The following is a 16,579-nucleotide window of genomic DNA, read 5'->3' on the forward strand; positions in this document are numbered from 1 at the left end:
GTACTCCCCTTTTCATTCCATGTCTTCTTCCAACCTTCACTCTTTTTTATTTTGCAAATACCGGTAATCCCTTGTAAAGCCTTCTAGGGTCTATTTTCCCGATGCCTCGGATTCTCTTCGCCATGGCTAGAGATGGACTACTTTTTCAGCCATTATCACGGGTTAGCAGTCGGCAGAGTCCAGTGATTGCTACCATGTCATCTGGAGTAGTGGCAGGTATCGGTTTTCTCCTCTCTTACCATTAATCATGTTCACCACCCTAGACTACCAAAACCACTTCATGTAGGTCATTATAAATACCTTAGAACACGGAGATGTCTTCATTAATCCCTTTACTTCCCTGGCCACCAGGATAGGAATATTCCACCTATTTAGAGCTCCATGGATCTCACCATAAATCTCATTAACAACCTTCCACAGCTCAGTATTATGTACTGGACATAGTCTTGCCAAAACCATGTGGTGGCATTATGTGAGCACAACTTTACAGTATTACAAAGGCATCGTAATTTTTTTCAAATGGTTTTACCAAAAAAAAAAGTCTTATAAATGAGTTTTTCTTGACAGCTCTCATGGCGTTCCTGTTTGATCTAAAAGCCTTGGTTGATATGATGTCTATCGGAACCTTATTCGCCTACACCTTGGTGTCTACTTGTGTCCTGTTACTAAGGTAAAGTCAGATAGAACATGTTTTATATTATTCTCATTTAAATTATTTATTAAGCTTTTGACTTTTTTTTTTTAATTCCAGGTACCAATTACAAATCGAAATTGGCCCAACCAACAATGGAAACCTCCAAGAACTTAGTGGTAACGGACCTTTGGCCATGAGGCCGGCACGTTCTTCTACACTGGTGATACGGAGCATAGTAGCCATAAGTTAGTGTCTGTTGTGTTCCTATTCCTGATAAATCTAGAGACACTTGTGGTTGTAGGGTACAAAGAAACACTGAAGTCATACTCCCTTCAATCCACCCCCTTGCTTCATGCTTATATACAGTTAGGTCCATATATATTTGGACAGACAACATTTTTCTAATTTTAGTTCTAGACATTACCACAATGAATTTTAAACAAAACAGTTCAGATGCAGTTGAAGTTCAGACTTTCAGCTTTCATTTTCAGGTATCCACATTAAAATTGGATGAAGGGTTTAGGAGTTTCAGCTCCTTAACATGTGCCACCCTGTTTTTAAAGGGACCAAAAGTAATTGGACAGATTAAATAATTGTAAATAAAATGTTCATTTCTAGTACTTGGCTGAAAACCTTTTGTTGGCAATGACTGCCTGAAGTCTTGAACTCATGGACATCACCAGATGCTGTTTTTCCTCCTTTTTGATGCTCTGCCAGGCCTTCACTGCGGTGGTGTTGTGAGTTCATTTTTCCCTTCACCAGTGAGGTCTGATGAACTCCCTCTTCTGGCGAAGGAAGGTAGTGAGGCTGATTACCATACAGCTGAGCAGGTAGATGATGACTGGGTCACAGGAACTGATGACTGGATATAAGGCAGCCGACGCCCTGCTGCCTTGCCGGTGATTTTCCTGCTGGATTCTTGGAGACCAGTCTGATTTCTGCTTCTCAAAGCTAAGTTTTTTTCTTCCTTTTGTACACTTTAGTCCTGGTTTTGTTTGCCTTGTTTTTTTGGAGTTCAGCCATCCCCGGCCGGGGGGTGAGCTGAATTCCATTTTTGTCTCTGATCTGTTGATCTCTGGCTCTGTCTCCAGAATATACCTGAGTGCTGATAGTCTTTTGAAGCCTAGCGACTTCAGGGCCTGTTTCTCCTATCAGTCTGTTGGTACATTTTTGGATAGGGTTTTTGTGGATTGCGGACAGCAGCTTTTCTATCCTGTCCTATTTAGTTAGCTTGGGCCCCATCATTTGCTCAACCTATCTTTCTATCTGTGTTAGTGTTTTTTTTATCTTTCTTCACAGTCATTATATGTTGGGGGCTGCCTATTGCTTTCGGGTCTGCTCTGGGGCAGTTTAGATTTCCCCTTTCTGTCTTTAGGCTAATTTAGTTCTCCAGAATTCACACATGGGAAGAGCATGCTGCCCAATGTAAATAAACATCAAAAAGAATAAGATTAAAAAATCCTTTTATTAGACATCACATAAAATCACAAAATCATAGTAATAGTAGATGAAGTAATCAGTGTTTGGGAGACAAAAACAGATTCCCCAGAACTAATTCATAGCCAAGGCACAAACGAAGTGCACCATAAGAAATATTCCTAAAAAGAAGGAGGGCAGAAAAATGCCCATGTCATGACCTCTCCCCATGTATACAAATAACACGTCTCTTAGAATCCCATAAATGTTCAAAATATATACATATCTAAATGCAAAATACAGAGACTGCAAGTAAGACAGCACTGTGGCCAACATGCATGGAGACGCCTGCCAGTGGGGCTGTGCCTTCCCTTCTGAATAAAGTGACGGTGCAGATCAAAGTGCCATATCGTGCTTACCCATATGGGTGAATATCTAAGTTCCTGGAACGTTCCTAGAACTTAGATATTCACCCATATGGGTAAGCACGATATGGCACTTTGATCTGCACCGTCACTTTATTCAGAAGGGAAGGCACAGCCCCACTGGCAGGCGTCTCCATGCATGTTGGCCACAGTGCTGTCTTACTTGCAGTCTCTGTATTTTGCATTTAGATATGTATATATTTTGAACATTTATGGGATTCTAAGAGACGTGTTATTTGTATACATGGGGAGAGGTCATGACATGGGCATTTTTCTGCCCTCCTTCTTTTTAGGAATATTTCTTATCGTGCACTTCGTTTGTGCCTTGGCTATGAATTAGTTCTGGGGAATCTGTTTTTGTCTCCCAAACACTGATTACTTCATCTACTATTACTATGATTTTGTGGTTTTATGTGATGTCTAATAAAAGGATTTTTTAATCTTATTCTTTTTGATGTTTATTTACATTGGGCAGCATGCTCTTCCCATGTGTGAGTTCTGTATTATGCTTAGAGTGGCCCATCCCCTTTGGGGACTATGGAAATTGATGATCACCAATAGTACCGGATATATCAAACTAATTTAGTTCTCCGGCTGTGATCGAGGGGTCTAGGGCACCGTAGGAACCCCCCACGGCTACTGCTAGATGTTGTGGATAGGTTCAGGAGTCTGCAATCCGATAGCTGCCAACTTCTCTGGTTTTCTGGCCTTAGCTATTTTTGTTTTTTGCTCCTTCGGTGACTCATTCATAACAGGTGGTTTTCAGTTGCTGTTTGTTTGTGGGCCTTTCTGTCTGAAGTTTAGTCTTTAACAAGTGAAATGCATGCTCAATTGGGGTGAGATCAGGTGACTGACTTGGCCATTCAAGAATATTCCACTTCTTTGCTTTAATAAACTCCTGGGATGCTTTGGCTTTGTTTTGGGTCATTGTCCATCTGTAGTATGAAATGACGACCAATCAGTTTGGCTGCATTTGGCTGGATCTGAGCACACAGTATGGCTCTGAATACCTCAGAATTCATTCAGCTGCTTCTGTCCTGTGTCACATCATCAATAAACACTAGTGACCCAGTGCCACTGGCAGCCATGCATGCCCAAGCCATCACACTGCCTCCGCCGTGTTTTACAGATGATGTGGTATGCTTTGGATCATGAGCTGTACCACGCCTTCGCCATACTTTTCTCTTTCCATCATTCTGGTAGAGGTTGATCTTGGTTTCATCTGTCCAAAGAATGTTCTTCCAGAACTGTGCTGGCTTTTTTAGATGTTTTTTAGCAAAGTCCAGTCTAGCCTTTTTATTCTTGATGCTTATGAGTGGCTTGCACCGTGCAGTGAACCCTCTGTATTTACTTTCATGCAGTCTTCTCTTTATGGTAGATTTGGATATTGATACGCCTACCTCCTGGAGAGTGTTGCTCACTTGGTTGGCTGTTGTGAAGGGGTTTCTCTTCACCATGGAGATTATTCTGCGGTCATCCACCACTGTTGTCTTCCGTGGGCGCCCAGGTCTTTTTGCATTGATGAGTTCACCAGTGCTTTCTTTCTTTCTCAGGATGTACCAAACTGTAGATTTTGCCACTCCTAATGTTGTAGCATTTTCTCGGATGGGTTTTTTCTGTTTTTGCAGCTTAAGGATGGCTTGTTTCACCTGCATGGAGAGCTCCTTTGACCGCCTGTTTCCTTCACAGCAAAACCTTCCAAATGCAAGCACCACACCTCAAATCAACTCCAGGCCTTTTATCTGCTTAATTGAGAATGACACAACGAAGGGATTGCCCACACCTGTCCATGAAATAGCCTTGGAGTCAATTGTCCAATTACTCTTGGTCCCTTTAACCCCTTTCTGCCATAAGACGTACTATCCCGTCCATTTGCCCTGGGACTTAATTCCCAGGGACGGGATAGGAGGTCATAGCGATCAGCGGCGCCCACGTGGTGAGCGCCGCTGATCGCGGCCGGGTGTCAGCTGATTATCACAGCTGACACCTGGCACAATGTGTCAGGGGCGGTCACGGACCGCCCCCGACATGTTAACCCCTTGCACACCGCGATCAAACATGATCGCGGTGTACCGGGGGTTGGAGGGAAGCATCGGAAGGGAGGGGGCTCCCTCTGTGCTTCCCTGAGCCCCCCACAGCAGCGCAATGTGCAGCGCTGCTGCGGGGGTCTCTTTCCCTGCAGGTCCCCGGATCCAATATGGCGACGGGGACCTTCGGGGGCCTGCAGGGAGCTGGCTTCCTCAGTGCCTGCAAAGCGCAGGCATGAGGAAGTCTGCTGCACTGCCTGTGACAGATTGCTGATCTGTGATGTGACAGATCAGCGATCTGTCACAGGACAGTGATGTTCCACCTAGGACAATGTAATAAAGTTAAAAAAAAAGTGTTAAAATAATTTAAAAAAAAAAATCGCCAAATAAATTAGAGAAAAAAAAAAAAAAAATTCCCCCAATAAATTCATTTTTTGGAAATAATAAAAAAAACCCCATAAAACTGTCCCATTAGTTAATCCCTTTAGCGAGCCCCTTAAAAATAAAAAACGAAGCAAAAAATAATTTATCATACCGCCGAACAAAAAGTGCAATAACGCGTGATCAAAAAGACGCATATAAATATCCATGGTATCGCTGAAAGTCATCTTGTCCCGCAAAAAACGGGCCGCCATACAGCATCAGCGAAAAAATAAAAGTTATAGCTCGCAGAATAAAGCGATGCAAAAATAATTATTTTTTATATAAAATAGTTTTCATTGCATAAAACCGACAAAACATAAAAAAAGACATAAATGAGGTATCGCTGTAACCGTACTGACCCGAAGAATAAAAGGGCTCTATCAATTTTATCGCACGCGGAACGGTGTAAACGCACCACCTAAAAGAAATTCATGAAACGCTGGTTTTTGTTCATTCTGCGTCCCAAAAATCAGAATAAAAAGCGATCAAAAAATGTCACGTGCCCGAAAATGGTACCAATAAAAACGTCAACTCGTCCCGCAAAAAATAAGACCTCACATGACTTGGTGGGTGAAAATACGGAAAAATTATAGCTGTCAATATGTGGTGATGCATAAACTATTTTTACAATAAAAAGTGTCTTTTAGCGTCTGACAGCTGCCAAAAATAAAAACCGCCATAAATAGTAAATCAAACCCCCCGTTATCACCCCCTTAGTTAGGGAAAAATAATAAAATTAAAAAAGGTATTTATTTCCATTTTCCTGCCAGGGCTAGGGTTAGGGGTGTGTTGGGGTTAGGTTTGGAGTTATAATTGGGGGTTTCCACTGTTTGGGCACATCAGGGGCTCTCCAAATGCAACATGGTGTCTGATCTCAATTCCAGCCAATTCTAAGTTGAAAAAGTCAAATGGTGCTCCTTCCCTTCCAAGCTCTGCCATGCGCCCAAACAGTGTTTTACCTGTATCGGCCTACTCAGGACAAATTGCAAAACAACTTTTGGGGTCCAATTTCTCCTGTTGCCCTTAGGAACATAAAAAATTTGGGGCAAAAATATCATTTTTGTGGAAAAAAAATGATTTTTTTATTTTCACGCCCGGGCGTTATAAACTTCTGTGAAGCACTTGGGGGTTCAAAGTGCTCACCACACATCTAGATAAGTTCCGTGGGGGGTCTAGTTTCCAAAATGGGGTCACTTGTGGGGAGTTTCAATAGTTTAGGTACATTAGGGGCTCTCCAAAAGCAACATGACACCCGCAGACCATTCCATCAGTCTGCATTCCAAAACTTCACTACTTCCCTTCCGAGCCCCGACATGTCCCCATACAGTAGTTTTCTCCCACATATGTGGTATCGGCGTATTCAGGACAAATTGGACAACAACTTTTGGGGTCCAATTTATCCTGGTACCCTTGGGAAAGTAAAAAAATTGGTGACTAAAAGATCATGTTTGTGAAAAAATACGATTTTTTTATTTTCACGCCTGGGTGTTATAAACTTCTGTGAAGCACTGGAGGGGTCAAAGTTCTTACCACACATCTAGATAAGTTCCTTGGGGGGTCTAGTTTCCAAAATGGTGTCATTTGTGGGGGGTTTCTACTGTTTTGGTACATCAGGGGCTCTCCAAACGCGACATGATGTCCGATCTCAATTCCAGCCAAAAACGTCAAATGGCGCTGCTTCCCTTCCGAGCTCTGCCATGCGCCCAAATAGTGGTTTACACCCACATGTGGGGTATCGGCGTACTCAGGACAAATTGCACAATAACTTTTAGGGTCCTGTTACCCTTGGAAAAATAAGAATTGAGGGTGAAAAGATAATTTTTGTGGAAAAAAATAGGATTTTTTAATTGTACCGCTGTACGTTATAAACTTCTGTGAAGCTCTTGTGGGTTCAAAGTTCTCACCACATATCTAGATAAGTTCCTTGGGGGTCTAGTTTCCAAAATGGGGTCACTTGTGGGGGGTTTCCACTGTTTTGGTACATCAGGGGCTCACCAAACGTGACATGGTGTCCGATCTGAATTCCAGCCAATTTTGCATTGACAATGTCAAACGGCGCTCCTTCCATTCCGAGCTCTGCTGTGTGCTCAAGCAGTGGTTCCCCCCACATATCAGGTATCAGCGTACTCAGGACAAATTGCACAATAAATTTTGCAGTCCAACTTCTCCTGTTACCCTTGGTAAAATAAAAAAAAAATTTAACCTGGTGTTTTTTTTGTGAAAAAAAAGTTAAATGTTCATTTTTTTTTTTTTAAATATTCCAATAATTCCTGTGACGCACCTAAAGTGTTAATAAACTTCTTGAATGTGGGTTTCAGCACCTTAAGGGGTGTAGTTTTTAGAATGGTGTCACTTTTGGGTATTTTCTATCATATAGACCCCTCAAAGTGGCTTCAAATGTGATGTGTTCCTAAAAATAAAATGGTGTTGGAAAAATGAGAAATCGCTGGTCAAATTTTAACCCTTATAACTTCCTAACAAAAAAAAATTTTGGTTCCAAAATTGTGCTGCTGTAAAGTAAACATGTGGGAAATGTTACTTAAGTTAAGTTTTTTGTGTGCCGTATCGCTGTGATTTAAGGGCATAAAAATTCAAAGTTGGAAAATTGCGAAATTTTCAAAATCTTCGCCAAATTTCCGTGTTTCTTTTTTCTCACAAATAAACGTAAGTTATATGAATGAAATTTTACCACTAACATGAAGTACAATATGTCACGAGAAAACAATGTCAGAATCACCGGGATCCATGGAAGCGTTCCATAGTTATTACCTCATAAAGGGACAGTGGTCAGAATTGTAAAAATTGGCCCGGGAATTAACATGCAAACCACCCTTGGGGCTTAAGGGGTTAAAAACAGGGTGGCACATGTTAAGGAGCTGAAACTCCTAAACCCTTCATCCAATTTTAATGTGGATACCGTCAAATGAAAGCTGAAAATCTGAGCTTCACCTGCATCTGAATTGTTTTGTTTAAAATTCATTGTGGTAATGTCTAGAACCAAAATTAGAAAAATGTTGTCTCTGTCCAAATATATATGGACCTAACTGTACATAGTAAAATATCTCTTACCGTTTAGTGTTTACAGCTCCTAGGCCGGCCTATGTGTCTCTAAGGTAACAGACTGCAAACACTGCGTGTAGTCTGATTCTCTGTATAGTCTGTAAATCGAAATTTGTATTCTGTGATTAAAGAACACATAGGTCCGCCTAGGAGCTGTATACACTAAACATTAGAAGATTTTTATTTTTTTATTTTTCTAATTTATGTAAGCATGAAGTAAGGGATTGATTGAAGAGAGGATTATTTCTGATATATGCATACACTGAGAATTTGCAGCAAATTTTTCAGCTGATAATAACAGTGTTGACAGGAAGAATGTTGCTTATAATATGCACATTATAGGGATCAAGCCTTTTCACTTGACACCTGCGTGTACAGGATACAGCAGACAAAACCTAACACAGAAACTAAATGAGCATATACCCTGCTGTAAGTAAAATAACAATAGCGCATATAAATAACAGAGTACTTAATAAATACTGTGTTTGATCAGAAAAATTGTAAAGGCCATCCCACCAGCGCCATGGTGTACCCTATCGGGACTGTCCTAACCTCTAGTATTAAAGCCAGCAGAAGAAGATCTCATGAACTTGGCATTGCCGTTACAATTGTTTGGTGTGACCACCCTTTGCCTCCAAGAAGGCATCACTTCTTCTAGCTACAGTTTTTTGAAGGAACTCAGCAGGGAGGTTGTTCCAAACATCTTGAAGAACTCGCCAGATCGTCTGTTACTGTCACTTATGCAAATACTCCTGTCTCTTCATGTCATCCAAGACACTCGATGATGAAATCAGGGCTCTGTGGGGGCCGTATTATGGCTACCAGGATTCTTTGTGATTCTTTATGCTGAAGATAGGTTTTTAATGACATTGGCTGCATGTTTGGTGTCATTGTCCTATGGCACAGTAAATTTGGAGCCAATCGGACATCTCTTTGATGGTATTGCATGATGGATAAGTATCTGCCTATATTTCTCAGAATTGAGGACACCATTAATCCTGACCAAATCCACAACTTCTGTTTACTGAAATACAACCCCAACCTTGGAAGAAACCTCCACTATGCTTCACTGTTTCTGCAGACCCTCATTATTGCACTTCTTTTGACTTTTTTTCTCCACCCCAGTTGCTATGTTTTCGAGCATAATTTAATTATTTCTTTCCATGTGGAAGATTTAGCATTCGGTCGCAATTCTTCCATTAAGACCACTTTTGTCCAACCTTCTCTAAATAATAGATGAGTGTAGCTGGATCACATTGGTTACTACCAGTTCTGAGTTGACGAGAATGAGGAATATGGTGGTTCACAGTCCGCGTTGCCCAAGGTTCAAAGATACAATTACATACGAAGGTGAAGCATGAATGTAGTTTATGTAGTTTGTCAACACATTTCAAGGTTTTCAAACCTCATCATCAGGACCAAACCACAATGAATTCCCGATGAAGAGGTTTGAAAACCTTGAAACGCGTTGACAATAAACCGCACTCGTGCTTCACCTTCATGTGTGATCTTATCTTTGAATCTTGGGCAGTGTAGACTCTGAGCAACCATATTCCTCATTCATTGCAACGTATCTCCCTGGTGGTCTTGCTGTAGCTTTTCTATAGGTGTTGTGACTGTCACAACCTTATCAGGTGAGCTTACCTATAATATTTTACACCACTTGGTTAACAGTTAAGACCCTATTTGCACTTTTTTGTCTCTCCAGTTTTACCATTTGATTTAGTTCTGAGTTGATGGCACTGCTGGACATCTTCCAAATTTGAAGGGAGGAAAGCGTGATGTGTCTTTCATCTGCTGCACTAAGATTCCACTGCATCTACAGTTCTCAATATTACCCATATTTTTTGGTATCTTCAGTGCTGAGAAATACAGGTAGATATATATGGGTCGCCCTCCCAGGGCCGTGGGGTACTCTGTACCGGGCCGGTGTCGGGGGATGTGTCACAGCAGCAGTGACCCGGTCCGTGGCCCTGGGCGCCCAAATCAATGGTGGTTTGTAGTTAATGTGATGAAATAGTTTGTGACGCCACCTGTGGTGTTTGGCAAGCAAGATGTTAAGCCAACGCTGCGTGCAGATCCTGTGGGGCTGATGGTGTGTTGCAGCATAGATGGTGTAGCTCCCCACAGGTTAAGCTGTAACCCCAGGGCAGTGTATAAGCGCAGGTAGTGTAAAGGATGATACCCAGATGTAGCGGTGCTGACGGTGTTGGTGCACAATGACTGGAAGACACCAGGGCCTGTAGTTCCAAAGCTTTACTCACAGTTCATGGTACACACTGGTGCCTTCCTCTGTGCCGTGTCATCCGGGGCAGAGACTCAATCAACCTCCCGGGCAAGTCAGGCTTCTCCTCTTCAACACTCCGCCAACATGTACCTTTCCTGAACGACTCCTCTATTGCGCCTTAAGGTGTGAAGAGCTCTAGTACCGTGGTACGCTGAAGTTCCTCCTGTCAGATGTTCCTAACAACTCTACTTGTATGACAGACAGCTGTAGCCTCTCTCGGGGACTCCTTTCTCCAGAGTCCTGGCTCTCTATTCAGTAGCTGTTGTGCCCCAAGTCTTGGATGGGAGTAGTGCATTTACAGCCAACTACTCCACCGGTGTCCGCTGCAGAACCATAAGTGTCCATACAACCTCGGGGACCGGGCCCCGGCCTTGCGCTGAGAACCTATAGGCAGGGTTCCTCTTCCAACCCACAACTCCTCTGTTCTCCTACTCCTTCGTTCCGCGCTGTTCCTTCACTCTCTTATGGAAGCTTAGGTTGCAGTTCTACGTCTTTCTCCTTCTGTTCCTTTCCCGTGCCAGCTGGCTCAAGTCACTGAGGCAGCTGCAGCACTCCTTCCTTCCTCCATCCTTCCTTCTAGGGATCCGTCCTCAGTCTCTCCTGACTGACCCCTAGACTCCTCTCTGACTGCTCTGTAATTCTAAACCTTCCCAACCTTTTATATATCTCAACTCCACCCACCTCCCAGCACATCTCGTGTTACGAAGCAAGGACCCACGAAAGGTGCTCTGCTATCCTCTAAGGCCTCTTTCACACTTCCGTTTTTGACCATCAGTCAAAATCTGCCAGGTTTTGAAAAAAACGGATCCGCCATTTTTTTTTGGCGGATCCGTTTTTTTCCCTATTGAGTTGCATTACTAGCGGATCTTGACGGATGGCTATCCGTTGGATCCGTTTTTGTGAGGATCCGCCAAATTTTTTTCGTCCGCCGGCATGCCTGGACGGACCTTGCAACGTTCCTGTGGCATCCGTTCACATAAGTTAGGAACGGATCCGCCTTTTTGGCGGATTTTAACTGACACAAAAAACTGAAGTGTGAAAGAGGCCTAAGCATGGAGCTGCAATCTGGTCCATTGCTGAACTATCCTGTGTGTGGGATGCAGGTGTTGGAGTGTGGAAAAGAGTTCCCAACTTACCTAGGTGGTGGGGCACTACACCTTAGGAGAAGGTGCAGTACCTCTGTGGCGACTGAGCCTCAGGGGCGCCACATATACATCATGAAATGCCATCAGGGAGACATCCAAATGGCTCCATTTTTATTCTGCACCAGGAGAATGATGCCAAACATACCACCAATGTTATTAGGAATGATCTTCAACGTACAGAAGAACAAGGAGTCCTGGAAGTCATGGTATGACCCTCACAGAACCCTGATCTCGGCATCATGCAGTCTTATTATCTGGGATTGCATGGAGACAGAAGGATTTACACAAGCAACATCCACAGAAGATCTGTGGTTAGTTCTCCAAGATGTTTATAACAACCTCCCTGCAGAGTTCCTTCAAAAATTGTATTCTAGTGTATTTAGAAGAATTGATGCTTTCATGCGGCTTTAAAGACAAGGGGCGATCACGCCAAATATTGATTTGATTTTAGACTTTTCATCTGTTCATTCACTTAGTTTATTTTTATCTATTAACAAAATACAATTATCATTGTATTTTTAAAAGCGCCATTTTTCCCACACCTGCCTTAATCTTTGGCACAGAACCGTACATCTGTACGATTTTATATTTTTTTTCCTAGAAGCATTGCTAGTAAAGGAGGCTATCCCTATAATATGCAATTCTTTGTGTTTAACCATATGTATTTATAAATCACTGTATGGGACCATACCTTTTTATGGCTGATGTATGACATCTAACTGCATAGTGGGGGATGGTAGTGTCCATAGAAAATTATATTATAAAAAAGCTGATGGGATGAAAACGTTGGAAAAGCTAACTACATGAAAGACTATCTTCCCACAGCCATTCTAAGCTGCGCAACGAGTGTGATGTCTACAGCAGGATTACAGTATTTGCTGTCTGGTACAGTTTGGTACATTATTCCACTTGCTCTGGCTCTTCTTGGAATACTGGCACTCACCATATTCATCTGGAGACAGCCACAAAATCCGAACAAAGCAGCCTTCATGGTAAGGGATACTAGTCACACTTTGTGACCTCAGCATTTAGAAAGGGCCAGGCCCATGTACAGGTGCTATCAAAGTGAGAGCTGTAGACCAGAGACACCATGTGTAGGAGGTCCAATACTGAGAGCTGATGACAGCAGACAACATGTGTTGGAGGGTCCAATATTGATAGATGATGATGGGAGACCGCATGTGCAGGAGATCCAATACTGAGTGGGCTTGAGAGGAGACACCATGTGCAGGAGGCCCAATATTGAGAGCTGATGACAGGAGACAGCATGTGTAGGAGGTCCAATATTGAGAGCTGATGACAGGAGACAGCATGTGTAGGAGGTCCAATATTGAGAGCTGATGACAGGAGACAGCATGTGTAGGAGGTCCAATATTGAGAGCTGATGACAGGAGACAGCATGTGTAGGAGGTCCAATATTGAGAGCTGATGACAGGAGACAGCATGTGTAGGAGGTCCAATATTGAGAGCTGATGACAGGAGACAGCATGTGTAGGAGGTCCAATACTGAGAGCTGATGACGGGAGACAGCATGTGTAGGAGGTCCAATATTGAGAGCTGATGACAGGAGACAGCATGTGTAGGAGGTCCAATACTGATAGCTGATGACAGGAGACAGCATGTGTAGGAGGTCCAATATTGAGAGCTGATGACAGGAGACAGCATGTGTAGGAGGTCCAATATTGAGAGCTGATGACAGGAGACACCATGTGCAGGAGGTCCAATATTGAGAGCTGATGACGGGAGACAGCATGTGTAGGAGGTCCAATATTGAGAGCTGATGACAGGAGACAGCATGTGTAGGAGGTCCAATATTGAGAGCTGATGACAGGAGACACCATGTGCAGGAGGTCCAATATTGAGAGCTGATGACAGGAGACAGCATGTGTAGGAGGTCCAATACTGATAGCTGATGGCAGAAGACAACAAGAGGTCCGATACTGAAAGCATTGATTCCAGGAAATACAATGTGGAGGAGGTCCAATACGGAGAGCTCTTGAGAGGAGATGCAATGTGCAGGAGGTCCAATGCCGCGAGATGACTGGATGCAACCAAATTTCAGATACTGAGAGCAATGATGACAGGAGACACCACATTTAGGAGATCCAATGCTGAGAGCTAATGACAGGAATCGCCATATGCAGGTGCTCCAATACTGAAAGCTCTTGAGAGGAGGCACCATGTGTAGGAGGTCCAATACTGAGAGCTGATGACAGGGGACACCATTCATAGGAGACGCCACCGGAAGAGTAGGTGATTTTGCATAAGCCAAAGTGCAACAGAGGAAGACACACTTGCCTTCCTCCTTGTCAAGAGTGGCTTTCAGCACCATATATTCTAGTTAGACAAGTATGTCTCCTGCCTTCATGACTCATTTTTGTAGCTGTGGTATTTAGGATACTGTCTTTAGGTTAATTGTGTAAAAATACCAAGTTATTAAGAACTTCATCATTCTAGGTCCATCAACGATATCGTTCTTAAAGAATCTTTTACATTAGCATTCCATTTGTTCTTTCTGTAGGTTCCATGTCTACCATTTTTACCGGTACTTAGCATCTTTGTTAATATATACCTGATGGTCCAACTAAGTCCTGACACATGGCTTCGATACATGGTGTGGATGGCATTTGGTAAGTGGAAAAGCCAATAAGCAACAAGAGAATACATTACCATAAAAAGTTTTAAAGGGGTTAACCACTGTTTGGACAACCTCTTCTCAATCCCTACATTTCCTCCTTGTAAAATATTAACACACATACTCACCTCTGGTGCCGGTGCTATTCTTGTTGTCAGCACTGGCTCTCCCGTGGACAAATCACACATTCGGAGGAAGTGAGAGCGGCTGCTGTTTCAATTCTTTCAGATGTATGTGATTCGTCTGAAGGAGGGGAGAGTGAAGTGGCTGATTGGCCTCAGGGATCGCGTGACATTATGTCATGCGATCTCCAGGAGAGCCAGAGCTGACACCATTATATTAAACACAATAGGGCGCACTAACTGTGCCAATAATAAAGAATTATATGAGGAAAGGTGCCGCAACAGTGGAATAAACTGTAGAAAAAGAAGGAAAAGGCACCACTGCAAGGAGCGCACACTAAACTCAATAAAGTAGAAATGTTTATTGATGCAAAACAAATATTAAAAACATGCTAAAAACATGATAGGCAACCCACAATGATACAATATAATGGTTGAACATGTATGACATATATATCTCCAATATGATAATCCATATACCGTCCAACCTATATAAGAATATTTCAGCAACCACCCTAAAGTAAGGCTCATGGGGACCACCAGGCCCTAATACGATGGAGTGACCACCAATAATACACTCTAAATAATCATAGGTATTTTCTATTCAAGGCAATTGGGCCACAATAGGCCTCAGATCAGAAGGCCAGAGTCCACCACCCAGTATATCAATTGCCACACCGAGCACAATTAGCGGTCAAGCTGTAATGAAGTAACAAGAGTGGGTGCCCAACCCAGGACCATACCCCACGCGTATCGCCACAACCCGTGCGACTTCGTCAGGGGAAGTGAGCTGGTTAGGGTCCAGATTGTTTAAATACCTTACTAAGGCCAGGTGTATGTAATTGCGCGCCGTAACGGATCCCCCTCCATCAGAAAAGCCCTTCTCAGAGACCGGCGTCCCGGTCTCATGAAAAAACATGGCCGCTGCGCATGCGCTGTAGAATCCACACGTGACTCATGATGAGTCAGAACTCCACCGCGCCTGCGTCCAGTGGGACGCATGAAGCTCTCCCATGGAACGCAGGATAGACATGCATGCAGCTATTATGCTGCAAGTAGGTAAATACACAGCGCTTTAAGGACATGTTCAACCATTATATTGTATCATTGTGGGTTGCCTATCATGTTTTTAGCATGTTTTTAATATTTGTTTTGCATCAATAAACATTTCTACTTTATTGAGTTTAGTGTGCGCTCCTTGCAGCAGAGCTGACACCATTGGAACCATGCTGAAGGTAAGTAGAAATGTTTTACAAGGGGTTAAACTATTTACTGAGAGTGATGTTTTCCAAATAGTGGACAAATCCCTTAAGACCTCTTATACTTCCATAATACGGGGCTATCATTTCCTCCACGTTACTATATTTTATTTTTTTTTTGCAGGTTTTGCTATATATTTTGGATATGGAATCCACCACAGTGTTGAGAGAGTGAACAGACCTATTACAGTGTTATAAAAGACAGAAGCGAACACAGAAGAAATGTGATCAAAAGTTTTGTATTTCAATGTTTTAGTTTAGTTAACTCAATCCACCCATGGTTGAGAATAATGTTCAATCGTTCAATTCATTTTAAAGTTTTAAAGTTTTTTTTTTAATAAATTTATTAATCTACAGTAATCATTTATTTGACCTCTCAACCACTAAAATTCAAGCATGACAATACCCAATTGCCCCAATGTTACAATTGGGCTTTTTATTTGGTACATCCCTGATAACTGGAAAACGCAGGAGACTAACATGGAGAGTTGGATTACCAGGAAGCAAATTATTGATTTGTATTGTTGAGGCCCTTATAGTCATGGGATTAAATTTGACCAAATCTGCCAATTTTGGCCAAGCATCAAATGTTTATGGAGGCTTCTTGACTCTTCCTATTTGATGGGTGGGAAAAAAATCTGCCAGTTTGAATTCCAATAGCCAATTTTTTTTTTTTTTTTTTTTTTTCAGTGGGAGGATAAGCCATCATCAGTGGACTCTCTCATAGAGAAGACAGGAGTGTTTGAGGGCTCTTTTTGTTTGGGAGAGATGGCTGTTGGCAAAGTGATCAATAACAGCTAACAGTAATTTGTTTGTGGCTAGCTTCAGACTGGACTGAGGGTCGTAAAGGTGGGATGTTGTGTAACATGGTGCCATGGGCTAGGCACTGTTCTCTTACGGTACGTTACATGAAGGTGGGGGTCCTGGTTGAGTGAATGGACTTTTGCTAAGGGGGGCACTACGTCCTTGCAGGCCGTATGTTACTGATGATTTGGATTGGCCAGGAACAGATGTTGAATAATTCATTGAGGGAGACTATCTGTTAAAAGTAAACTTTTTACTAAACGATAACTTGTTGGGGATTATGTACAACAGGTAGCGGGTACACAGCTTGGTGAATGTTTTCCTTCACAATATGAATCATTT

The 16,579-nt window shown here is 42.6% G+C and overlaps 1 protein-coding gene across 2 annotated transcripts in view; it reads left to right on the top strand.

Moving 5' to 3' along the window:
- The window catches only part of LOC141083593 (cationic amino acid transporter 2-like), a 59,263-nt gene extending 43,474 nt beyond the window's left edge, over positions 1-15,789 (top strand). For both annotated transcript variants that reach the window (XM_073567937.1, XM_073567938.1), the window contains 6 exons: positions 80-216; positions 568-670; positions 752-879; positions 12,243-12,409; positions 13,939-14,047; positions 15,558-15,789. In XM_073567937.1, the coding sequence (XP_073424038.1) occupies positions 80-216; positions 568-670; positions 752-879; positions 12,243-12,409; positions 13,939-14,047; positions 15,558-15,631 (718 nt within the window). In that variant the 3' untranslated portion in view covers positions 15,632-15,789. The remainder of the gene's footprint in view (positions 1-79; positions 217-567; positions 671-751; positions 880-12,242; positions 12,410-13,938; positions 14,048-15,557) is intronic.
- The last annotated feature ends 790 nt before the right edge of the window (positions 15,790-16,579 follow it).

Source organism: Dendrobates tinctorius, unplaced genomic scaffold, assembly GCF_039654945.1.
Source record: "Dendrobates tinctorius isolate UK_male_01 unplaced genomic scaffold, ASM3965494v1 ptg000020l, whole genome shotgun sequence".
Taxonomy (NCBI): domain Eukaryota; kingdom Metazoa; phylum Chordata; class Amphibia; order Anura; family Dendrobatidae; genus Dendrobates; species Dendrobates tinctorius.